Source organism: Dermacentor variabilis, chromosome 3, assembly GCF_050947875.1.
Source record: "Dermacentor variabilis isolate Ectoservices chromosome 3, ASM5094787v1, whole genome shotgun sequence".
Lineage (NCBI taxonomy): Eukaryota > Metazoa > Arthropoda > Arachnida > Ixodida > Ixodidae > Dermacentor > Dermacentor variabilis.
Genome location: NC_134570.1, coordinates 149,285,196 through 149,311,597, shown reverse-complemented (window position 1 = coordinate 149,311,597; position 26,402 = coordinate 149,285,196). Strand labels below are relative to the sequence as shown.

The 26,402-nt window shown below is 46.2% G+C and overlaps 1 protein-coding gene across 3 annotated transcripts; it reads left to right on the top strand.

Annotated features, from left to right (window-relative positions):
* Positions 1 to 353: 353 nt before the first annotated feature.
* LOC142576390 (uncharacterized) lies at positions 354 to 26,402 on the top strand. 3 transcript variants are annotated; one of them, XM_075686506.1, is made up of 8 exons: positions 374 to 461; positions 730 to 789; positions 1,344 to 1,417; positions 3,432 to 3,792; positions 5,549 to 5,738; positions 12,689 to 12,806; positions 13,127 to 13,192; positions 22,335 to 26,402. In XM_075686506.1, exons 3-8 carry the CDS (start codon positions 1,388 to 1,390, stop codon positions 22,635 to 22,637), a joined length of 1,068 nt encoding a protein of 355 aa, XP_075542621.1. In that variant the 5' UTR covers positions 374 to 461; positions 730 to 789; positions 1,344 to 1,387; the 3' UTR covers positions 22,638 to 26,402. The 3 variants fall into 3 exon arrangements, with proteins under 3 accessions (XP_075542620.1, XP_075542622.1, XP_075542621.1); XM_075686505.1 differs by lacking the exon at positions 1,344 to 1,417 and having other exon boundaries at positions 354 to 461; XM_075686507.1 differs by lacking the exons at positions 1,344 to 1,417; positions 13,127 to 13,192 and having other exon boundaries at positions 355 to 461.

The following is a 26,402-nucleotide window of genomic DNA, read 5'->3' as shown; positions in this document are numbered from 1 at the left end:
TTTCACCCTTTCAAGTCCAAAGCGCTTGTGACAAACAGCAACTGTCGCCAGCCGCACGTGGGGATCAGTGCATTTACCCGGGCGTTTTGCGCAGAAATATGCGGAGCAAAGTTCGAGTGGCTCACGCGTTAATTATCGTTGGTTGATGAGTAAGGACCGCGTAGTGAAGGAGCGCTAGATACGCCGCACCAAAAGCTGCACTGAGGAATAGTTCTATGCAAATAATCACAATGTGTAACACACGTTGCTGTTAATTGTTGTAGTTTCTACTGTATCTACTCTCCGATTTTAATAAAAGTGTGTAATTATTTTTTCTTTGTCAGCGAGATTTCTCGTATCGCCACCGGGGGGCCTCTTGTCGCAGCGGCGTTCGTTTTTGTTCGGTTTTTGCTTGGCTCGTTCGCGAGTGCTTGCGCTGGTTATAAGCACTTACGTCGCAGGCCGCTAAATATTATCCAACGGTAAGAATGGCTTTCGTATGGAGAACCTCTTAGGGTTATACAAGTAATTAGCATTATGCGCTGAAGTGCATATTCTAATCGTGCACAAAGTACGTAGATCTTTAGTAGCCAGCCAAAAACGATACGGGAGTTTAAGGCGTTAGGCCTAGCGTGTTGCGAGCCAATTCTCATCGTAGCGAAAACGATGGCTTGTTGCAGCCGTTATAGTGTAAAGAGCTTGAACAATCTTCGTTTCAAGTTGCACTTGCGTGTTTTCTCTTTCTCACAGATGACACGCAACTCGCCGACACGGTCCGACAGAACGCCACCGAGTTCCTACAGCCGGACGGTAGGCCTCACTCCTAACGGAGCCCAGTTTCCTGCCTTTCTTTTCGTGCTTGCAAAAAAGAAAACGATAAAAGAAAGTCTGCCTGCTCTTTTACGATATTTTCACTGTCGCAATCGGCATCTTGTGATCTGTGATTGTCGTGATTTTGTGAATGCGCGTGCGTAAATGTAGTAGTACTCTAGCTAACAATGCAGCGACTGGGATTTGCTAGCAAAGCAGTCGCTTAAAGCAGAGAATTTGAGATAACACCTATGTTCTCTTGTGTTCAGTCTTTTGCGTTGAGAACCACAGAAAAAGAAAACTTGGTTTCATGTAAAGTTCGCCGTGCTTTCGAGCAGCTGTTTCTGCGCGATGTCATGATTCTCCGTCGAAAGGTCCTTGATGTTGTAAGCGGGCTTTCCCCGAAGAGTAAGGCTTTAAGCCGCGCAACTTTGTTGATAAGGGAGTCAGGATTTACGAACCGTGCTAAATAAATTTAAAAATCAGAGAGCCGTTCGTGATGTTCTTTTTTTCCCGCGGTATTAACACGTCTTGTATGACCATTGCTACCCAAGAAACATCTTGAGATTGGCACCGTCATACTGTCGACCACAGGCGGATGACACCCACCCAGCCTAGCGGGGCGAAGGTACGTAACGCTACTTACGGTAAACAGTCTGTCATTCTTGTCTCTTAGACTGCCTTATTTGACGCCTGATATCCCTCCCGTAGAGCTAGCCTTTGTTCACTTTTCCTTTCCCCTTGCTCAGCTTAAAAAAAAAAAAAAAAAGACGGCGAAGCCTGCAACGGTGAAGTAGTAAAATAGTATAGTTTAGGAGCCTAATTTAGTCTTGTTGCCATTTAATGTACTTCATTTGCATGTAATTTACAGCCACACACTTTGTTGAGCTAAGTGCTCATGAAAACGTACGCTGCTGCTTGCTTGAATTATGCAGTCACTAAGTATTTGTCTTTACAAAGAGCAAGTAGGGCAGTCAACTTTCAGTTTTGTAACATCTTCCATAAGGAAAAAAAGAAAGGGAGTAGGGTACTAGGGTGTTCAGTGTGCATGGCACAGGGTTGCCAATTCGTATTTGCAGATGTCTTGGTAGTGGGGCAGGAATGACTCGTGGGGAAATGCAGTGGTAAAATCTCACATACTCTTTTGTTGGTTGGTGGTGGTATTGCACTTAAAGCAACATTTCACTTAGCCATGTGCTGCCTGCAGTACTTCATTACGGAATCCTTCCTTATGTGCCACGTCTGACATTGATGTTTGCCATGGCATTTAAAAACTACACCTGGCATTTAACGTGAAGATTCCCGTTCTATCTTGACTGGGTTTTCTTGGTCACAACCTTTTTCGCTGAAATTTCGCCGACGACACCTAAAGGAACAAACTAGGCGAAATTGAGCACTTGTGGGCTGTTGAACGCCACACAGTGCGCAGAAAGCACCCATAGCATCCTAGTTTTGTTTTAAAAACGTGCAGCTGTAAAGTGTCTCTGTGGTCTTAGTACAAGATAGAGGGCGACTTCCTGAGGGTCACATCAGTGCTAGGGCTGTGGATTTCTTGAGAAAATGCATGAAAGTCTAGCAAAATCGAGTATTGTGGGCAACCTTCATCCAGTGTGCATTGGTTGGGTGTAGACGCTGCCCCTCAGTTGCTTGCCTTGTATGTAGCAAAATTGGTGTACAGGCACGTGAACCTTGCAGTTCTTTGAGAGAGCCAGAGATCACAATGTAGGCATAGCCTCAATTGAAATAGTAATACCTCAGTCATCTATTTGTTTTGGAAAAAAAAGAAAAGGACCATGTCAGACTATCCATTTGAAGGTTGCAGTGCAGTAGCAAGATGCAAGTTCTGCTCTCCAATTGGTCCGATGTGAATTCAGTTTGCAATGTTTTTTTTTCGGTTTTTTTTTTTTTTTTTTGTCGTCTGTTTTCATACATAACAGCGACGATCATGCTTTAGGAAAATAGTCGCCTTACCATTTCAGACACCATCCAATTTCCATAAATTAATGTTATTGCTGTGGCAGCTCTACTACGGATTGCAGGATTAAACTTCATTCTTAGCATGGAACCAAACTTTACCTTTGTTATGTTGCCTCTGCAAAATGTATATCAATGTCTGCAAGCATCTTTGTTTGCATTTGTGCAAGCACACTAGACTTATGTCCAGAATTCCTAAAAGAATCTAGCTTCTCTCAGCACAGCTGAAAACTCCGTAAAGATTGTGCACTGTTTTTCAGCAGCGCATGTCACCTAAAGTAGGCTTCATGCTGCTTTTTCTGTGCACTCTCTACGGGTTTCTTTATGACAGTCTTGACAGATGGCAAGTACCAGGCTTCATATGTGCTGCCTTGTCTTTTCCTTCCTCACGTCCTGTCTTTTCGAGCTGTTGTGAGAGTGGACCAATACCAGCTTGCCCAACTTTGCTGCAAACCTCGCTGCAAGTGCAGGACGTCGCTAATTGCAAAGCGTTCTAGTGTTATGTTTCACTCCTTGATACAGTATTCCCAAAGAATTGCATTAGGGGCCTCTTGATAAATTCAGGCCCTGTTTTTTTCCGGTCTTACTCTGCACATCATTGGGCTCAGGGAACCCATAGTGACACACGCCCGCCTTTATCCCCCATGTTAGATGTTTCTCTTTCCCAGGATAGCGACAACTCCAGGCGTGGCGCCAGTCGCCGCCGAAGCAGTTCAAGGAGCCGCAGCCGATCCAGAAGTCATAGCCGGGACCATCGCGGCAGCTCCAGGGGCAGTGGAAGCCATCGGTCTCACAAGCGTCGTGGCGACCGTAGTCGCAGCCGGGAGCGTTCCCATCGTCGAGACCGGGAGCGTTCGCGGAGCCGGGAGCATTCGCGGAGCCACCGGAAGAGCCGCAGTCGCAGCGGGAGCCGAAGCCGGAGGGAAGTCTCAAAGAGGTCCTCGGCGGAGAGGTCGCAAATGGAGGTTGGACTACCTGCCCCCCCAGCAAGCAGCATGGCTGCAAGGGCATTGCTGGCAGTCACAGCGTGTGAGTGTTAAGGAATTGCGTTTAGGCTTGGCCTAGCTGTAGGGTGCCTTGCTAAAGTTGTACTATAATAAAGCTAGACTGTTCAGAATTCCCTCCTTGAAACCTCACAATGATTGTCTTAGAGCCCCGAGATGATTTAGTTGCGTAAGTAAATTGTGACCTACATATTTTTTTTCACGTCAGCTGTAACGAACTGGGTCCTGTTAACAAAGCTGTCCTATGCTGAACCTTGGGTGCCATGCATAGCCAGGCACTAGTATCAGCCTCAAGCCAGTCTTTCCTCGAAGAGGGCACCACAGTGTGCATATATTGACAGGGCACTGCGAGTATGTGTTCTCTCATTGTAAAGGTCAGTGTGCCTCAAAGCATTTTTCCCTTACAGTAAATATTCAGTGCAATACACTTGTTATCTGTGCTTCACATGAAGTTAAATTAAAAATTAAATTATGGGATTTAACGTGCCAAAACCACTTTCTGATTATGAGGCACGCCGTAGTGGAGGACTCCGGAAATTTTGACCACCTGGGGTTCTTTAACGTGCACCTAAATCTAAGTACACGGGCGTTTTCACATTTCGCCCCCATCGAAATGCGGCCGCCGTGGCCAGGATTTGATCCCGTGACCTTGTGCTCAGCAGCCCAGCACCATTGCCACTGAGCAACCACGGCGGGTTCCACATGAAGTTACTGGCTATGAGTGGGACTGTATACTGCACTTTCACAATTGCATTGTGAGCCTTCACCTGCATTCACGTCACTTTCTTGCTTGCAGAAGCTCTCTTCATGGTGATCGTCACTTTTTTTTAGGCTTCTTGAAACTGTACCTTGTCTCTTACATTTGAATTTAGTGTCTTATTAGGTCACCTAGTGCACCCACTCTTCCGCCAAACGAGATTTCCTGCGCCATCCTGAGGGATGGAACAAGAAACGTTAGGCGTAACATAAAGAGGTAGGAAGGCAGCAGTGTTATGCTTGTTGACAGCACGAGGAAAACTAATTTAGACAGGCTTTGTAATTCATAGGGCAGGTAACCGCTGGTCTATTACTCACAGAATGGGTGCCCAAGACAAGGGTAGGTCAGTCAAGAATGGCAGAGGACTAGGTAGCGGGATGAAGTGAGGAAATTTGCTGCTTATGAGATCGAGCCAGCTGGTGAAAGACTCGGGAAATGGGAGATTGTCAGGAGAGGCGTTCATCCTGCAGGGAGCACACCGTATTTATTCGAGTATAAAGCGACGGTTTCTTGCAGAATCCTTAGCCGTGGAAGTCGCCTGCTGCCTTATGTGTGGATTTTGCTTTTGGGTGTGGCGCCATGGCAGTGCGAATTTTGCCTTGTGGTGTGGCTCTGTGGCAGATGGCAGCGTGCCACGATGCCGTGAAGCCACATCGTTAGATGAAGTTCGTGCTGTCATGAAGCCATAGCTCAAGGCAAAATTTGCATATAACCCACATTCTGCATGTTGAAGATTCCGGCCCCCTGTATTTCATGGTTGCCACTTTGCGTTTTGGTTCTGCTAGTAATTCAGTATTTCGGGCAATTCCCACAGTCTGTTAGTAATTTGTCGGCTACTTGTATCGCCTTATACCATTATTGTGCATTTTTTTCTTCTTTCATTTCTAAGTGCACCCTGGCCTTTATAATCGTGACTGCCTAATGATCGAATAAATGTGGTAAATAGGCTGCTGCTGATGTCTGTAACATGAGCCTGGATTCTTAGCGCGCTGGTCCTGACACATTGTTCACATTTGTTCCGCAGCAGCCGCAATGGCGTCGCAGCAGGCGCCTGCCGTGAGTGTGGGTGCTGCCACCCTGTCTTCGACCTCGGCAGTGCCACCCGGCGTGTCGGCCGCTCTAGCCGCTGCCAGGGCGGCAGCGGTGCGCTCCGGCCTGATGCCTCTCGAGGCACTCAATGCACCCCCGCCACAGGTGTCCAACTCGCTGCCCAGGTAGGGCAGCTCCTTGCTTCAACAAGGGCAACGGTAGAGTTGATGTCCAAAACGTGGTGGTCACGATACATTTCCGCCTGTACAAACGCTTCTGACTGCTGCAGCCAGTAAGAGCAAGACCATCAAGATCTAGTCCTGCTAATTGGGGAAAGCTGTTGCTGGGGCTTAGTTTTAAAAACATGGTAGACGTCCGTCATTGTGGGCCGTAATAAATTCGACATCCGGTTTTGCGACATGCCAGATAACTCGGACACCTTTGCGGCACCGTCACATACCCCACAGAGCCAACGTACGAGGGTGAATCTAAAAATCTTTGCCCCTGTTTTTTGCTTAGCCAAATTATGGCTGTAAATGTGATGTCGACATACCATATTTATTAGAATCTGGGCCGATAGTTTTACTTATTTCTTTTTGAAATATTCATATGCCAAACTCTAGCGCCGGCTTTTTAAATTCGAGGATTTAAGGGAGGACACGGGCGTTTGGGACAAAAAAATAGCAAAAGAACTGACTTTTTGAAAATGGTATTTCTGAAATCTACAGCCCTTTTTACACAACCAGACCGAGTTTCTAAACTATTCTATCAGTATTTTAGCCGTAGCATTGCTTCATTTCATTGATACTAGCAAAATTTGAGCCAAAATTAGTACTAAAACGGCACTTCTGCGTAACGCAGCTGCCATTTCACGCATCATAGCACGGACATCTTGGTCTCACTTCAAAGAGCAGTCTTTCTTCTTCAATTTGCCGCCAATGCAGGCTCTATGCAGCCATTAGATTCCGTCAGTTACCGCACCACAGAAGGGTCCCAGCGCGCTCTCTTATTCGTTATTGAACGCACGTGACTTGAGGGCGACATACGATTGGCAGAATTCCTTTCTCATCGTCTGCTCCCCGCTTCTGTCGGCCGTGCGCCATCCGCCATATTGCCCTAGCATCAGTGTCTGCTGTGCGATGGCCCATTTAGGAATTCCACACGAGGAACAAGTTTGGTGGAAGAAAGGTGCGACGTACATTGATTGAGAACTGCAAGAAGCGCTCCGCAACCCAGCAAAGTGTCGAAATCGTAGCACCCGCCAGCGCTATCGCCGATCCGATCGGTGATAACTCCGATGTAGGCCTAGGCCTTACGAGCCCTTCGCCCTCTTCGCCTGACGGAGGTACCGAAAGTAGCGTGCGTCACGACACAAAATTTCTGCAGCCAGTAGAATTCGAAGAGGGCAAAAGGAAAACGCAAGAAAAACTGCAGCGCCTCTCATCAACTCCCGCGACGGAGAGGAAGCGAGATTTACTAGGTGATAGCACCGATTCTGCGTCACGCCCCGTTGACAGGACTGTGTTTACCTTTGTCAGTTTAGATGCAGTGAACACTATGCTTGCAGTGGCCATTTGCAAAATATATAGTGGGGACTTAAATGTAGTCAGAGAGCAGCATGAATACGGACTTGCTGTCAAGTTTCTTTTGACGTGCGAGAACTGTGGTGTGATGTCGAAGTGGAGCTCGCCGCGCATGCGCGGTGCACGAAAAGTGAACCCGTTTGCTGTGAACGTTCTCGCAGCTCGCGCTGTGCAGGCAACTGGAAATTGCCAAAGAGCTCAGAATTATGTGTTCTCAATAATGAACGTAAGCCGTCGCGGACTCTACGCGAAGACATGGCAAAGTTACGTCAAGGGAAAGTTGGCACCTGCGGTCGGTTCGCGATCTTTACACTGAATTGTGCCTTAGCAATCCCGTAAACATCGAGGTGTCATACGATGGATCATGGATGACCCGCGGACATTCCTCGCACATCGGTGTCTGTACCGGGATTGAACTGTTCACTGGTTTTGTTATTAACTATGTTGTCTTGAGCAATTTCTGCACTGCATGCGAGCGGGCCCCCAAAGATGATAATCCTTCCTTCGAAGATTGGAAGGCCAGTCACCAGTCACAGTGCCAGAACAACACTGACAAGAAGTCAGGAGAAATGGAAATGGAGGCCGCTCTTATTCTTTTCAGGAGGTCTCTCGAACAGTCGCACGTGCCTTGCATTGCAAGAAGAGAAACAGGTGTATGGATGCATAGAGATTGACAAGGAGGATTGCGTAAATCATGTGCAAAAGTGCATGGGCGCAGCTTTGCGCAACCTTGTAACGAAGCACAAAGCACCGGGCTTTCAGAGCCTTGGTGGAAAGGGTCGACTAACAGCAGACCTTATTACAAGGCTGAGTGCGTACTACGGGTGGGCGCTGAAAATGCACAAAGTGGATGTGGATGGCACGCACAAGGCAGTGATGGCTACGTACCATCACTTCACCTTCAACGACACTGTTGCAAACCATACACTTTGCCCAACAGGCCCCAAATACTGGTGCCGTCAAAATGCTGCACAGGCCAGGTGCGAACTTGCACCGAAACATCCTCGCAACTTGCCTCCTCATGTTTGCCAGGCCTTACTCCTCATATACGAGTGCTTGAGTGATAAAACACTGCTTGAAAGGTGCCAACGGGGAAAGACCCAAAACAGCAATGAGAGCTTCCACTCAATGATCTGGTCTCCTGCACCAAAGAAGCGTCGTGCCTCTCTCTTCACTGTGGAGGCAGCTGTGGCGGAGGCAGTGCTGAAGTTTACTGCAGGCAACTTCAGAGCGTCGGCGTTTATACTTGAAGAGCTGAGCCTCAGCCCCAGCAGAGTAAGCAATGACCGCATGAATGAGAAAGACCAGCGGCGAATGAAGGCTTCAGCTCGAGAGCGTGGATCTGTTGAAAACATGAAACAATCCTTGAAAAAGCGCCACACAGGGAACAGTTCCCAAGCTGAGTATCTGCCAGCGGCATACTAGCCTGTTTTGGCTGGCATTTTATGATATTCCTGAATAAATGAGGTTGTGTGTTTTTTGCAATTTTCTCAAAACGAGCTTTTCATTCACCCTGCTTGTTTGTGGGAACAATATCTCAAGATCTAGGACAGCTAGAGCTGTAATATTTTTGGTATATGAAGATAAATGCATAAAGCTTGGAAGTGCTGCAAGCAGATTCTTGTTTTTCATTTTCCTATATTCTTTTTTCCTTTTGTTCTTGTGACCTAGTAGCCATGCTGTAAACAATGGACTTTGATGAACTGCTAAACTGCTAATTATTGTTGGATTTGAAAATTGCTCGCAGCATTTTACTCTTTACATTCAGCTGTCCACTCATGCATTAAGGGGGGAGGCTACACTTGAATGACTACTTTTTTATTTGTGGACAGATCTGAACGAAATTTTCACACTTTGTTTATTTTAATATGCAGATTCTAAAAATTAATTAATTTTTCCATATCTTAAGTAGTTTCCGATATACTCTGAAAGCATTGTATAAGCTGGGTCCTTTGTTTGGAGGAAAATTAGCATCTAAACAGAAATCCCTAACATAATGGTTTGAGTATAAAGACTATCTAGAATGTTCAGGGAGTGTCGTAAGGTATTAATCAATGTTCTAGGCTAATTTGAGCAAGAGTTAGAGCTTATCAAAGTTTTGAGAAAGAAATGCCTTCTTGACATGTCAAACATGTGACCCATTTCAAAACTTTTTAGGAAGAGTACTGCTTTGAAAAGGGGCATATTGCTTACTGCATACATTTCTCTTTCTGGCAAAAAAAAAAAAAAAATGCTGATAGCTGAAATAGAAGGGTTGAAATCTGGGCCAGTTGGTACATACTTGAACGAAAAAAACAGTCAAAAACACAAAGGACAAGCACCTCAACAATCACCTCAACGATTGAGGTTCTAATAAACCTCAACCAGTCGTTGTGGTGCGAACCTCTCCTCTGGTCCTTTGTGTTTTTGACTGGTTTTTTCGTTCAAGCTGAAATAGGACAAAAGCTATTTTACCTTCAAAATTAGAAGTCTGTCAGAATTGTTGTTTTGAGAAATCAGGGAAAATGTTCTGCAACATCTTTATTGTGAACATGGCAATAAAATCTCAAGGAAATGCACCAGGGGCATAATCTGGATGCATCCCATCTTTGTGCCGCTTTTTGGCCAGCTTCCTTGCGCTCAAAGAGGCTTCTCGCTTCTTGCTGGAGTTAGCACTCCGATAGCCGTCTTTCTCCTTTGCTTGCTGAGATGAAGTACCAGGAATATTCATGTGTAGCTGCTGTAAAATTGCAGTGGACGCAAGCAGGTTCCCAGTGTTGGAAGTGTAGGACAGCTTCCCCAACAGCAGCTTGCATGGCAAAGAGAGATGCATGCTGTTCCTTTAAGACACTCCAAATCACTGACCGCCGTATTCAGAAATGCAACTTAAGTTGAAGCCTATCCTTGCCTTCATTTAAATGACGCCTGGCGTTAACGTGCCGAAAGACGCTCACTCCGTTTCCTTCGGCGCGTTCACGATACGCGTCATTTAGATCAAGTCAAGGATGGCCTTCAACTTAAGTGGCATTTCTGAATACGGGGGTGAGTGAAGGCTCCCATTCGAATTATGTGTCTTGCCTCGCTGGCATCTCTAGAGTAGGGTTTTTTCAGATAGCCGCGTATATACAGGCAGCATTGCTTCTGCCACATGTTCTGGCAAGTTGTAGTGGTGCGTGGGTTCAGGCTCTCCCTTTGCTCTCGCAGCATTATGATGACAGAACGTTGTCAGAACATTGCTGAGAGCCCGTACTCCTTGGCGGGGTCCTTGAAAGCATCATCGCTTTCTAGCTGCACCCGGGGCACAGAACAAGTCCAAGGAGCTCTTGTACGACGGATAAATCCACGATTGCGAACTCGGTTGCGCTGTCGTTGACGTCCTCTCTCGTGTCGACACCCAGCAGCTTGAACTTTCGCTCCATTGCAGACTGCGACACCTGGCCTGTTTTCCGGCGATCACTGCGCGCTCGCTACTTTCTTGAGTCATGAAGGAAACGGTGCCTACACACTCTGTGCCAACACACATGGGCGGAGGAAGTGTTGACGCTAGACGTGCTGGTTTGCAGCTCGCAACTCGATCCGGTAGAATGTCCAGGCAGACCAGCAACCGGCAACTCCACGAGTATGACAGGCCTATCCGCCTTCCGTCGCGCATTCCACAGCCGCTTGACGCGTAGTAGCCTTGAGACGACGATCTTTTCTAGCCATCCAAGCAGTGAAATGAACAGCTTATCAAACATCATCGCGAAGCAAGCGGCTGAACAAACGTAGACAACATAGACAGCAGCGTGATGAAACCAGAGATAAACAAACTTAGCGAAACGTGAGAGCGGTCAGGCGCGTGCCAAAGAGCACCAGACCAGTAAGAGTGAGGCGCGCGGGGGGTGTGCACGCTTTGGCCAATTGGCGGCACAGACGCATCCTTCAGAAATGATGCGATAGCGTCAGTTTCCCTTCACCGACGCCATTTTGAACTGGTGCAAAATGCGCACAAAGAAAACAGCTTCAAAACAAGTGCAAGATGGCGGCCACTGGCCATGGCGTTCGCAAATAGCGTCAGCGCAAAGTTTGAACATTTTTGACCAAATTTTGCTGATTTCGTGTTCACCCTGGCCCCTTTAAGCACAGTTTTTTATTATTTTCCGATTAAATTTAGCTTCTTGATTTCGCGGAGGGATTCTTGAATCTATAAATATAGCAAAAATGCACTTTTCTGAAAATAGACTCTGTGATTTTTTGCCGTTTCAAGACCTGCGTCCCCCCTTAAGTTCTGCAGGTTCGCGTCCACCTCGATATGTTTGTGTGGGCTAGGCACACTCTCGACCTAGTACAAATGCGGTATGTAATGCACACTTAAAGAATAGAGTTGTGCTGCTTGATTGTAGCTGGCTGTGGCCTGGTCAGTGGCACAGGCTGTATGCATACACTTGAGGGGAACCGATCGTGTTTCCTCACTCACATTTAGAGGGTCCCTCACCAGGTCTGGCTCATTTTGAGCTGACAAGCGCAGAGCATACACTGCGCACTAACAATCGTGTTTGCAAAGAATTGCAGCGCTACAAGCCGCAGGAAGGTCTGAAATTTCAGTCCGAATGCCGTTTTCCCTTCTCGCGGCCGCTGCACTCCAAGCTGGACGGTAACGTACTCGCGTCCCTGCGCCTACGTACTCGGGTCTGCAGTGTGGCGTTGCTCGTGGTGCCACGTGACTTCGAGAATTATTCAGGGCACCATCTGTTATTTGTGTGATCTGTTGCTTGAATTGGCGAATTGAAGTTTAGAGAAATAATAAAACATGCAAGGGGAACGTCTGCATGTTTCTTTGTTTTACTTTGCACCGAAGCAAGAGAGATTACTTCCACTTCGTCTGCTTGTTCCCACGGCTGTGAAGTCACGTGCACAGGTACCAAAACTATGCCATCTTCTACCATCTTCCAGCGCATGATCATGCTCTGTGATCTACTTGTTCTGCCTCAGGTATTCGTGTAGCACTGAATTACACCGCTAATCATGAATCCTTGTGCACAGTGCGCAAAATTGTGCACTGCGCGTAACGCCGCCAGCTGAAATGCGCAGTGCCGAAAAAAATAGATGATGGTGGGGAGGAGCCTTGACGTATGTGTCACGCAATCCTCGAGGTCCGGCATGGGAGAACGCAGGGAAGGAATTTCGCTTGCGGAGGCTAGGCTGGGCGATTGGAGAGGGAGCCTCGCTATGCAGTGGAGCTAGCCTGCTGAAATGGGTCCGCGACACTGAAATATTTTTATCTCTGCTATTAATCAGTAGATTTGAAAATTTTTTGAAGCAGGACGCTCTCTAGAGAGCACAGAACAACTTGCAGCGTATAACCAAAATTTGCTATGGGGCCTGGTGAGGGGCCCTTTAAAGGTGACTGCAGGCCGCCTGCCTTCATTGTTGGCAGTGATTAACAGTGGCGAGCAGCCGGGCCCAATAGCTGGAACGTTCAAACTTGCGACCCACGATCATCAGCTTCCTCGGCTGCCATCGCGAGTGTCGTGCTACTACTACCACTACGGGTCATTCGTGTCTGAGCCCACGTGTGCTTTGTCTCTGTGCAGCTACTACAACCCAACAGCTGTGAGTGCCGTCAAGTACACAGAGCAGATGCAAAAGCGCAAGCTCCTGTGGAAGAAGCCCCAGCAGGAAGAAGTGGCTGCCGAAACTGAAGCACCCAAGGTGAGCACGGGCATACAGTGATACGTCTGCCTGATACGTGTGCGGGCGGCATATTTGATCCTCCACAGGGAGCATTAGAGCAGGAAATTGTGGACCAAGGGTGCTGTTAATTTTCCGCAGTCAGACCTTTACACAGTGACATCTCGGATGTCACGAGCTCCGGGGGACCACAGCAAATTGTCCATTATTCTGAGAGGTCATTGTAGTGAAAGCCTCGAAATTAATCGTGCCTCCCATCAACCCATCAGTTGTCACAGTATGAGCTAGCCGCAAAAATGTCGCTGTTGGCTCTTGGCCCCCTCTGTTCCTATATTCCATAGATTCCACCAGGACGCATCAGCAAAGCACCATCTAGTAAGAGTGGCGCTTGCAACAGAGACGCTGAGGTAAGAAAACCGTCGGAGGAAGCACCACGTCTCCTCGAAAGCGCAGTTTTTCTTTTTTTTTTTTGCACATTCTTTTCCTTAAACACCGAAGCTGTCTCACTAGAGGTGAACGCCTGAAGTATTCTAGAAGCATAAGCGTCTGTGAACAACACCGTCTGGAAAGTGCGATCATGTGGCATCCCTGCGAGCACGGAGGTTAAATTTCTCCATGCTTGTAGCTGGTATGGCCACAGAAAGAAGCATGAGAGAAAGAAGAGGCATGTGCAGAAATCGGAGCAAAAGAATAAAGAGATGCACTTTTGCTGCTAGATGAAGAGAAACAACACAAAGCCTGATTTGTTGTCACCTCCGCAATTAAAAAAAAAAGACCCCTCCTATGCTTTTGCATCCGGTGCCGCATCTCAGGTTTTCCAAACGCATGCACCACGGCATTCGCTTTCTGTGCCTTGTCAGCTAGACTACTGTTCTGGCTGCCATGCAGGAGACACGAAAAGCTAAGAATCCCCAGATTTTTCAATATTGTACTGCTGAAGTGGTGTTAGCATGACATGGAAAAACTGAATAATGATTGTTGTTCTGAAAAGATAAGTATTCTGAATTTTGTAGTACTGAGATATTTTTGCATTGCGCAACTATAAGCAGTCGGCAGAGCATTTCTCAGGGTGTCTACTAACTGGGAAAACCGGGACAACTGGGAATTCTCAGGGATCTTGAGTAGACTGGGAAAATTCTGGGAAAACTCGCGAAATTTTTGCTTCTATCAGGGAAAATTAGCTGTATTTTTATTGAAAGGGAATGAAAGTTGCGGTAATGCTGACTCGAGTAACGGAGAGGAATCTTAACGAATTGTCTTTGACGCCACGTCGTTGGCTGGAGGAGTTGCCTGAGTACAGTCAGTGAGCGAATTTCCAGACGGGCGGCTTCGCAGCACCACTACACACCCCATAGGGTCAATGTATAAGAATGTCCGAAATTTCGGACACAAGAACCCTTCGCCGTCTGATTTTCCGGACTTTTTGCCGTGACCACAGGTCCGAAATGGCATTAATAAAAGCCACAACCGCCAATAAATAACCTCGCCGCCTTGAACCGACACACTTGCACGCAGATCTGCTGGCAGCCGTAGCCACCACCGCGGCAATGCTAGGCCTAGCTGCTTCGAGGTTCGGTATTAAGCGTCTTGTCTATCTGTGCCGTGTTTTAAAGCGAAAGCTTTACTGGCTGCGAACTTGCGATTTCGCTGTGACGGTGCTCCGAGGAGGCACATGACATCACAACACATGCCTCGCCGCGGGTATTTCTCTCTCTCTCGCGCCCTAGTCACTACTGCACACTAGTAGTCCCTAGTCACTACTGTGCCACTAGTAGCACCGAGCCACAGCTGTTCCGCTGCTGCGCAGGGCCGCGCCTTTCCACCGCCGCCAGTATGACGTCACACCGCGTTCCTTGTCGTTGTGCTTGCCTCCACTCGCTTCACCAGCTGCGTCGCATGCCTGATAACATGTTGGAGGATTGAAAAGGAGAGCTCAAGCACGCCGCAACTGCAGTTGAGGCGGCAGCATGGACGGCGACTATTCTGATAAGCAGGAGGATGCCTGGAATCGACATCGAAACGAGATGAAGAGGAAACGAATTGCCCATGAAACAGACGAACAGCGCGCTGAACGACTGGTTGAACGCCGCAACATAGCTAGATGACCAGACTAACCTGGACTTTCAATCAAGATTAACCAAGGCTAACCATGCTATGCCTTAGCTTTCGCTACATATATCCTGGCATAGCCGAGCTAAGCCACGGCCAATTTTTTTATTCAAAGAATTCGCCGCTGTCAGCAATGGCACTGACACACCTCCTTTGTGGTCATCGTAGTTGGCTTTGAAGTTCAGAAAGCACAACGCGTTGCATAATTCCGGTTCCCGAAAGTCAGCTTTGCCGCATTACAGCGATGTTACGCTGTGAAGCATAACAAATGCGGGAAGGGGCAACTTTCGCGGGACACAGTGTGTATTCCTTAATTGTGCACGCTCCCGTCACAATACAAGTACCGATATGCCTAATAAGTGTACTGGCAGGCCTTCAGATGTTTTTTGGATGTGCCTGTGGCGATTTGAGCGCTTAAGGGCTGTAAAAGACATGCATCCATTTTTTCGGATGCTTTCACGGCCCCTAGTCAGTCCGAAAAATCGTACGCTGACTTTGCAACTGTCCAAGAGGATGCTTCAAATAGTCTGTGCAGCGAATGCGCAGCTGAAGAACAAGAAGACAAAGGACGTACACATTGAGAAATGAACGGGAAAAGAAGCATGCCGCCACTTTTTTGAAGGGGCTTGCACTCTAAAAGCAAAGTGTTGGCTGACGCCGAGATGCAGGTGCCCCTCATCCAAGCAACAGAAAAAAACTCTTTAAAACATTGAAACGCAACACTGAGGCGTTGTGCATGGGCTGAGAGTATGGCAGGACAGTTGAGGTTGACTTACCAGCTATTGCGGGAGAATCTCACTTGTGATAAAGTTCGGGCCTCAAACCAATTAGCTTGCTATCAGTTGATAGAAATAGCTCATATTCGAAAATATTCTGTATGCATCTTTCTTATTCGTATTTTAAAATGTTTGACTTGATTTGCAATGGGTTTTACTATTTCTTTCGAAGATATTTTATTTGCTGTGCATTCTACATAACCCCTCCCTTCCGTTTTCTTTTTGAATAAAATAAACACTACGCCTTACTATTCAAACTGGATTAAATTGTATTGTTTTCATTTTTTAACATGCTTACTAGAGAGTGACACCATTAGGTGACATGATGTCTTGACATAAAACAAAGTTATGTGTCACTCAGAGAATATTGCAAAGGCACTCAGGGAAAACCTGGACAAATCAGGGAATTTGGAAATGTCAACTTGCTAGAGACGCTGACTTCTGGAAAGTTTGCCAATCTGAAAAGTTTGTTAATGTCATGTTCATGGTAACGAGGTCTCACTGTATAATGAAGTAAATGTAAAATCTGGTTGGTCTGCATTAAAGGAGGAGGAGGGGATCAGAATTAACTTTCTTGTTTTTTGACAGAAAGGACTGAAATTTGGCACACACACTGCACATTGCAATAAAGAGACAAATCCAAAATTTCATTAGGATATCTTCATTAGTTCTTGTTTTATAAGAATTTATAAGTTCCTTGCTTGTGGAAAGCCTGGCACAGTAACGAAACACGATAGGGAGCTGGGAATACTTTGCATGTTTGCCCAAATGTCTACTCTACATCAAGACAGTGTTCAATTTTTTTTAATTTTTTTTAGTGCGCTAATAATTTTTTGCTCGAAATAACATGCACATGACTTTGTTTCACTGCATGGAGCCATGTAGTAATTGTGAAATAATTAAATAATGGAAAGATAAAGAAACATTTCAAGACTGTCTTTAAGTACAGCACAGCCTGTGGATCACAGCAAAACAAACTGGACCAAAATCGGTACAGCCATTGTTGTGCTACGCTTTCCACGAGCGAGGTGATTGACAAAAATACTGCAATTGAGAAAACTGGCTGCAAAGTTTTGAAAGCACTGCGAATTTATTAAAAAGCACCAGGGCTGTAATATTTTGAATCATTGCTGTCGGCCGTCGTCTTACACCTTTGGTGGGCTTTGGATTCTTCAGGCGTTCATCCTTTTTTTGAGCCGTCTGGAGTAATGCATGACCACCATTTTCACTGCCAGACTGAGCCTGGTATCACAGTGTACACCCACAGAACGTTGTTGGCATCTTGGGCACAGAGTTTTAGCGATCAAAGAGTTAATCGCGGAAACAGACACAATGATGAACCCACAGCCACAAGGGGCCGAAATTTGTTCTTGGCCTTGCTGGTCTGTCAAACTGAACTTCCGCTCAGTTGCGGACATTGCACGAAGGGAGTCGTGGACGCTGCATGCCTGCTCTTCTGCAGTCACTGCTGACACAAAACGCAGCTCGAGGCGCGTCTGAATCGTGCAGCGATTCGTCAGGTGAGCCTTGAGTCACCATACAGTACGTAGCTCGTCGACGGTTGGGGCTCACTCGCAGGCTGCGTGTCTCGTATGGTGCATCGGAAACGTACACAGTCTCTGCCAGCGATGGTGACCTTCGACCCGCGTCGCCTCCAACAACGCGATCTCGGTTGCTGACTCGCGCAGCCGTATGCACAGATGCAAGAGCCTCCGTTGGCACGTCTTCCGGTGGCTTTGTTATCAGTGTCGATGTCACAGGGCGATTGTCGGCTTCGCTACTGCAATCGCACAGTGCAAGATAACGCGGCACGTTATCCGAGTGTTCAGTCGGGTTTTCTCGCCGTGGGAGGCTTGCGCTTCCGTTTTCCGAAGGCATGCTTCATTTAAAAGTTATTTTCGAACGAGCGACGATCCATCACTGACCTGGGAGCTTTCATAAATCCGAATTCTGCGAGTGTCAAACGAAGAAAGACGCCAGTGTGGTTTTCAAAGCAGACTACTGCGGTCCGCTGTGGTTGCCAGCTTGCCCACTGCTGCAGCAGCAACCAATGGCGAGACGCCTTTCAATACGGCAACCAATCGGAGGCCCGCTTTCATCGCAGGGCCCGTGTGACCGCCTCTAGCAGACCCACGCTTCTTTTGTGTTTGTTACAAGATGGCGACGACCGAAGAATTCAGAAACGTAATGGCGAAACTTCGAGCTTTTGAACGATACCAAGATGGCGGTGTTCGGTGGCGGGAAAGACGAGTTAGGGCTCCGCGATTTAAAGCTGTTTTCTCGCCCTATGCACTGATAAATTAATTTTTGGGGGGCACTTTTAGTGCATTTTCAGTCAAACCATTTTGATACAATGTAGATTAAGCATTGCAGATACCAAAACGCGTCGTTGCCAAAATTCGATCTTTTTTGCGATTTTCGCAATTTGATCCCCGCATCCCCCCTTAATTCAGAGGAGTATTTTCCTGCTACATGAAATAAAAAAAAATGTGGTATCTGATGTGGTGTCGGTTCTAGCAAAACAAGTCTTTGTTTACGCATGTGTATTCTCTTATCAAAGCTGACCTGTTTTTTAGGCACCCGATTTTTTTGGATCCGTAATTGCCATTGCCACTTACCCTAGCACCAATGCATAATGATAACCAAGATTTCGGATGCCACACAATGTGTTAAGGCAACAGCAGGCGCTATGTACAAGCATGGTGGTCATGGGAAGAGCTGCCACGCTCTGGAGAAACACCGCCGCAAGGTTCGTGTGTGACAGTCGGCGCACACTCGAAAGTCGCTACATCATGATCGCTTTGTTGCCCTGTGGCATGCGTAATCTCACTGAAGTGGTGCTGTGCAGTGGACAAAGCCACCCGAGAAGAACGTCCAGCTGCGCACACTGGCAGTCCACAGGTAGCAGAAGAGGCCCATTGTCAGTACAGCGCGTGGAAATACAGGTGGACGCACACTTGCTTAACAGTGGTAACAGATCCAAAGTCTAAGCGAGCTGTGCATGCGGCCCGGCGGAGATGACTGCGTGTAAACGTGCGTTCTCACTCCTACCCTGTAGAATTTGTGTCATCAGCTTAAATGCATTTGCGGATTTACTCCTTTCAGGTGTAGGTAGCTCCTCTCTTTTCATTCAGTTTTGACTGCCAGTTTGCGTGTTTCTCATAAAACAATATTTCAAGATGAATCGATTATTTTCAGTGGTCCCGTGAGACCTGTTATACAGTCGAATCTCATTACAACGAACCTTAATAATCCTACAAAAAATAGAGTAGTTTTATCCGAAACGCCTCACTTCCGAAACTTTCTTCACAATGTCTGAACTTTATTGCGAAGAGTGAGTGACAAACGTCCAAAATAAAAAGTCAGTTTCGCTCGAAAGGCAAGGCATTGATTACGATAGCAAATTAAGCAAGTGCAGCATCAGTGAGCGAATCAACTTTCGTGCTCTCTCTCTTGCCTCAACGCGAACTAAACGTCGAAAGCACAGTGAATACGAAGCTGCCAAGACAGGGCACACTTTGTCCACATCGCAGATCGCTTTGAAGACGAGGCCCCTGCGCTCGCACTTTGCCCACCTCGCAGATAGCTTTCAAGATACGGCGGCCACGCCGTAAGCAGCCGCTGCCAGAGTAAAACCCCTCTTCCGCCTTGTCCCCCTCCCACCCACCCCTCGTGTCTCGTGCACAGAAAAACACAGCGCGTTCTTGCTCCGCCTTCCTTCCTCGCATGTGCGCTATATTTATCCCCGATCATCGGCTGACCCTTGCAAGTCAGATGTCAGCCTGTGTCAACACAGAAAAAGTGAGGTTTATACGTCTGATATTGACAAAATTTCTCGCTAATTTCATCCGCTGTAGCCGATAGTTGTAGTGTGGTCTGTTAAAAGCGAACTTCGTTGCATTAATAATATAGGTAGAGGAAACTGAGGTTGAAATAAGGTTCATTATATTCGAAAGTCTGTTGTACATGGGTCCGTTTTAGACTGTATCAAGATTTCACTGTAGCACTTACTAGATTGTCTTGGTGCATATGTAAGTTTCCAGAATTTTTTGAATTAGCTTTTGTAATGATAGGGACGTATAGCTGTCATAATGTATAAGTGAAAAGTTGTTCCGGCACGGACTTCTGATGAGTGGCGTTCGCAGGTTCCAACAGTAGCAATGGTGGGCTGTTGCCAACATCCTGTACGCTGTTCTGCTTTTATGTGTAATTGTAATGTGCACAGGGTGTATACCAACAGGGAAAACATGGAGAAATTGTGCTTCTATCAGGGATAATTAGCTGTCATTTTATTGAAAGGGAGCGAAAGTCTCCCTAATGCTGGCTCGAGTAAAAGAGAGGAATTGTGATGAATTGTCTTTGACGCTGTGTCATCGGCCGTTGGAGTTGCCAGTGTACAGGCGACGACTGATTTTCCCTTCGGCATCCGATTTTTTTTACTTTTTGCTGCGACCGCAGGTCCGAAACAGCGTGAACCAAAGCCAACACTGCTATTTTGATTATCTTGCTTCGCAGATCCGCTGGCAGCCGTAGCCAGCACTGCAGTATGGCTAGGCCTAGCTGCTTCGACATTTGCTAGAAAGCTTCTTACAGTTAGGGGCTGTGCTTTTCATTGAAAGAATTCGCCGCTGTCAGCAATGGCACTGACTCTGCCTCTGTAATCCTCGCGATTGGTTTCGAGGCTTAGAAAGCCTGACGCATTGGATAATGCCGGTTGCAAAAGCCAGCTTAGCTTCAGCACAGCGATGTTACGCGGTGAAGCATACATGAAGTATTGCGGTGAAGTTTAACAAGCATGGGATGGGGCAATTGTTACGGGACACTGTATTCCCTAATTATACAGACGTGCACTCGCCATATTCTGTTGAAGTACGAGCACAGGTATGCCTAATAAGTGTACTGGCAGGCCTTCAGAGGTTTTTCAGACGTACCTGTGGCAATTTGAGCCCTTAAGAGGAAGCTTTAGCTCGGGCCCAACTCCGACGCGGCCTATTCAAATACATGTAAAAACGCAAAAACGTTTTTCTGAGATAACCCCTGGACCGATATTAATGAAATTTGTTGCATTTGAGAGAAAAAGTTAAATTCTAGTGACTGTTGGAAGCAGAATTTCGATTTCGGGCTTGAATTTTGTTAAAAGGACTTTCAAAAATTCAGGCGTTCGAAAAAAATAGAAGCACGAAGTTTACAAACTAATAGCGCTGCATCAAAAAGAGATCACGATTCTGTAAACGGTATCCATTAGACCATTCAAAGCGGACAAATTTGATATGTCAGTTTACATCTTACGTGAATTTGTTACGTTGTTTACGAGGGTTCTGCAAAAGTTGTAATTACACATTACCCCATTTTTTGAGGTTCATGTTTAACATATCAATTTTGTCCGCTTTAGATATGCTATCAGGCACAATTCACAGAATTGCGATATCATTTTTTCTTGCTGAGTTACGGAGTTGTAAACTTGATAGTTTCGTTTTCTGAAAATTTGCGATTTTGCCAAGTTTTTATAAAAAATTGACGACATAAATCTAAAATTCGAAACCAACAGTCACTAGATTTTAAGTTTTTCTTTTAAATGCAGCAAACCCTGTCAAATTTGGTGCAGTGGTTACGAGAAAAACGAATTCTCCTTTTACATGTATCTAGATAGGAGCACCCGAGCTAAAGCTTCCTCTTAAGGGGCAGCAAAAGACATTCATTAATTTTTTTGACATTTTCGTGGCCCCTCGAGAGTCCGGAAAATCGTACGTTGACTATACGACAAACTGACCAAGAGGATGCTTCAAATGGTCCGTAGGGCGAACACGCGGCAGAATGAGGATGAGAACACAAAGGACAGATGCTTTGAGGAATGAACAGGAAAGGAAGCATGCCGCCACTCCTTAGAAGGAGCATGAGCTCAAAAAGCAAAGTGTTGGCTGACGTCGAGATGCAGGTGACCCTCATCCAAAACAAAATAAGCTCTTTAAATCAGCGACACTCAACACTGGCATTGTGTGCAGGAGAGTATGTCGGGGCAGTTGAGGTTGACTTTCCAGCTGCTGAGAGAATCTCACTTGTGACAAAGTTGGGGCCTAATACCAATGAGCTTGCTATCCATTGATAGAAATAGGTCATTTTCTCTTTTTATTCATATTTGAAAATGTTCAACTCAATTTGCAATGGGCTTTACCATTTTTCATTCAAAGATATTTTATTCGCTGTGCATTTGACTAACCCTTCCCCTCAGTTTTCTGTATTGAATAAAATAAAGGCTACTCCTTTCTATTCAAACTGGATTAATTAGTTTCTAGTTTTTAACATGCTTACTAGAGAGTGACAGCATTGGGTGACATAGTATCAGCCAGTCCTAACATAAGACAGTTCTGTGTCACTCTGGCAATTTTGCAAAGGCACTCGGGGAAAACCAGGAAAACTTAAGGAATTTGAAAATGTCAACTTGGTAGACACCCTGTGTGCCGATAATTTCCGGAACTACATCTTTCGAAAAAAAAAAAAGGAAAGAGATCTGTGTTCTAGAATCGGTTAAATAGGTCGATGACTGTATGTAGCACTAAAAAAAAAATCTGGTATTAGTCCACATTGTGCCACTCCATGTTCCACAAATAATGCAGACCTGCAGCCTGAACTGTGATTGATTGTGCCTCTTATGCGCTCATTTCAGCCACAGCCCAACTCAACATGTGCCAAGGTGTGGGAGAAGATGACCTTTGCCCAGGACGACGACGGCAAGATGACTGCCAAGTTCCGCAAGCTCATGGGCATCCGTGGCGAACCGCCGCCGCCCACTGATAAGCCAGACCCTGCAGTCAACCCCCTGCTGAAGCAGCAGGAGAAGCTGTTCCATGACCTGGACCAGCAGTACGAAGCGGCGCGCGTCTCCACACACACGCACCGTGGTGTCGGGCTTGGCTACAGCTCACAGATGGCAGCCTTCTTTCAGCAGACCAACCTAAACAATAAGTGAACAGTGAAGGCCCTGGATGGATGACCGGCTTTGTACATACCGACATTTTGAGGAGGTTTTTTTTTTTTTCTTTTTTTTCTTTTTTTTTTTTTTTTTTTTTTTTTCCCCGTCGTCCTGTGCAGTGCACCCTCTGAGGTGACTTTTTGTTGAAACATCACTTGCCGACACCCCGTAACCCACCTTTGAGCCGACCAACCCTGAACAGTAGGCAAACGCTTGCTAGGAATGGGCTGCTTGGGCTACCGACAGACTCTTGAAGAGGGTGGGCTCTCGGCAGAGGGCACGTGATCACACTAACCTGCACGACGGGAGAAACTGAAGCTGCGGATCAACTGTGTTACGTGGTGTACATGTACAGACAGCGTTTTTCTTGGCAAGAGAGTAGGCCTCAACTGTCGCAGTAAGCGGAGTGACTTTCAGTAAGACTGATGTCTGCATGACTGGTGCCACTGCTGATGGATGTCTAGGCAGGTTACAAGAGAGTAGCCGTGGCTTTATTCGGCACGTGGCAAAGCGCTCTGCTATGCCTTGTAGATTTGGGTGGGTGGCACTGGAGGAAGCAGCATCTCATGATTGGCAGTCAGTGGGACATGTTGAAGTCCATCAAGATTCTGTTGCTGCAGAGTTCCCAGACACTTGGCTTTGGCACAGCAGGCTGTGCGAGATGCTAGCTTCGCATGCAGCAAGGTGCATCTTTTCGTGGATGATACCCCACTGCGCCTCTCTTTATGCTGAAGCTGCATAACACTGCATGACTGTTGCCCACCGAAGTGTCTCATTTTGTGTGTGTGTCAAGAGTTAGACAAGCCAATGGTCTTTGAGGCATACCAAGCGAGCTACACTAATGGCAGATTTGGCTAAGGGAGTCGTGCTTGTATACTACTGTGGCACTGTTTCATGTCTGTACAGTCACGTTTGGCATTTTTCACTGATGTTTGAGAGATTTGACCAAAGAAGCTTCAGCATTTGTTCGTCAGCAGCTGCCTTCGATTAAAAATGAAGACTACTTCCTTGGTGCAAAATTTGGCGGCACTGGAATAGTATATAAAGTCCTGAAAGATGCCTCGTGTCTATTCCCTTAAAATCATGACAGCGATCTAAACTGTTGCTATCGTAGATTGTTTCTATCAACTAAAAAAAAATGTTGCAGCTGGTTTTAAATTGTAAGCATCAGTGTGTCGCATAAAAGTAAGATGAAGCAGTTGATCAGAAACACTTTCGAACCACATGACTAACTATTGTACATACTTATTGACTTTGCCAGCATTAGCAAAGTCATTGAGAGAAGTTTCACTTCTCCACAAATGACCGTTATCGAGTATTCTTCAAAGGGCCCTTGACCAGAGCTCCTGTAAACGTTTCGTTATACACTAGAAGTCACAAGGTACCCTCAGGGGGACATTTTACTGCAGTAATGTTTCAGTTGGGTGCATTATTAAACGAGAAATTAAAATGTCGCGTTGCCGTGCGGGCAGGAGGCCGAATTCACTGCAAATGTAGGCCCACTCTCCCTTGGCCTCGAGCAGCATTGCAAGCAACATTCCTTCGCCAAGGTGCCGAGCCATGCTTTCTAGAAGGTTGCAGAATATTGCACCTCTTCCTCTTTACCATCATTCCTCATTTCCTGCCTTGGCAAGGAATGAGAGGGAGGGATGGTGCCTAATTTACATCGTTAACTTGGTTTCCCCCCCCGGTTTGCTTTTCAGCACTTCTCGAGTTGAAGTTGTGCACCCATGCCACGTACCGTATTTAATCAAATCTGGGCCGGCCCCAATTCTAAGCCAACCCCTGAAGCCAGAACCTGTAGGCCGAACAAAAAAAGTGAGGGCAGCATTCACAAAATGAAAACATTTGTTAAATATGCACATGTGGAGCTCTCTCTAAGGCATCGCTGCTAGCCTCATCGCTATCTTCCTTATCCCTGTCATCTCTTTTTGGCACACGAAAAGTGTCTCCCATTGCCCCCTCCAACAACGGATTTCTTTTTCATCGATACTGAAGTCCCACCTGACTTGAGTGTTTGACAGTGCCTCTGCGGATAGCACTTTTAATTTGAAAGCAGCATTATAGTTGCTTCGCCTGTTTGGTGCCCTTGCGATAATGCCACACCACATGCTGATATGACACAGGCCAGAATGGCGACGTCAGTTGTGTACTTCAGTTTGCTATTGGCGTGGCTAGTAGCAGCTGCAATACTGACTTTTCTAGATGGCACTAGATATGCAGCATATTTCAGGAAAAAAAAAATTTATGGTAACTCAGAGGGAAGCTCATTACTTTTCGAAACGAGATCAGGGTGCCTTAGAATGCACACTTATAAAGTGAGATATAAGAAGGAAGAAACGTGCTTGCTGCAGTAAGGCTAGGGAAGCTATGAAGCATGTTTTATTAGAATGTGAAGATATCTTCCAAGTGGTCGGTTTAGGCACCTCTGGCTCCCCTCAAGCCCTTGGTTTAAACATGTCCGCAGTAGAGATTAGTAAGAGGTGATGGAAGATTGATGAAAGGAAAGTAGGGAAACTACGAACAATGGAGGTGTACAAAAACTAAGTTCACAACAGGGGTACAGAAAGTTTCGTTATGGGAATTCGTGTGTGTGTTTGTGTTTTTTACCATAGGTAGGACATAAGGCAATATAACAGTAAGTGCTTGGTGGTGCAACCTACTGCCCTGTTCCAAAGGGGACGCTTGGAGCATCCATCCATCCATTTAACATATTAATTTAAAAACTGGCGTGTTTTTTAATATCCTCAAATCTAAGCCAACCCTAGAGCATGTTACATGATTATTTGAAGAACACAAGTACTGGGCTAGATTCCATTAAATACGTTAATCGGTCACGTTGCAGGCAGTGCGTCTGACGTAGAGGCGTTCATGTGCGTGCAACCTTCATTTAACTCCGGCAGGAAGTGGGACTCCAAAAGCAAGGATTCACAGCTTTAGTTCGAAATGTTAGTTGTTCCCTCGCGATTACACGGCGATACTTTGTAGCTGCAGTCATCAGCTTATGTGTACACACTGTGCTTGTCTGTATGCAATGCCTAAACTTTGTGAGAGGCCCGTTAAAGTGTGGTGTGCAGGCTACTGATGCCCTCGAGACTTTCTGGGGTATCAAAGGGAAAGTTGCTGGGATGGCATTCAGCGCATGTATTCGCAGGTCCCCCAATTTAAAGTGCAACACTTGCGGACTCGCATCTTTAGGTCACGATAACTGAAGAAATGTGCGGTATGTTTAACCAAATTTCGGAGATAGAAACAGGTCAGAAATGCGGAAAACGAAAATTGAAAATTCGAATTTAGGCCGATTCTCTATCTCGAACACCCGGGTCCCCCCTTTAATGTGGCATGGGCCTCAAGCTTTTACGGTGCAAACAGGAAGTCTTGGGCCTGTGTGCTTTGGTCGAACACAGCTGTTGTAGCAGGTCAAAGGGTTAACTACTAGCGAAGCACTCTGACATTTTCAAAGAAATGAAATGAACGGTCGTTTCTGAGCATGTAAAAAAAGATGTACTTTTTTTTAACAAGTGTGAATTTTCAGAGGTTTACTTTGCACACAAATTCAACAGTGCTGCCACATGTTAGTTTTTAGGGAAGGCTGTTGAAGTTTCATATGTTGTGCACCATTCAAATGTGCTGCATTTGTCATGTAAATGGAATGTCATATTTTCAGCTGTAAATATACAACATTGTGTGCACATGCCTCATGAGCTGTGTGCTCATTTTTTTGAGCTCCTATAAACAGGCGCAATAAAGTTTTGCTGTTTA

Excerpts from the sequence above, each read along its gene's own strand:
- LOC142576390 (XM_075686505.1), top strand. The coding sequence starts at position 730 with ATGACACGCAACTCGCCGACACGGTCCGACAGAACGCCACCGAGTTCC. Across the intron at positions 790-3,431 it reads CGAGTTCCTACAGCCGGACG|GATAGCGACAACTCCAGGCG; the intron begins GTAGGCCTCACT and ends TCTCTTTCCCAG. Across the intron at positions 12,807-13,126 it reads CCGAAACTGAAGCACCCAAG|ATTCCACCAGGACGCATCAG; the intron begins GTGAGCACGGGC and ends TATATTCCATAG.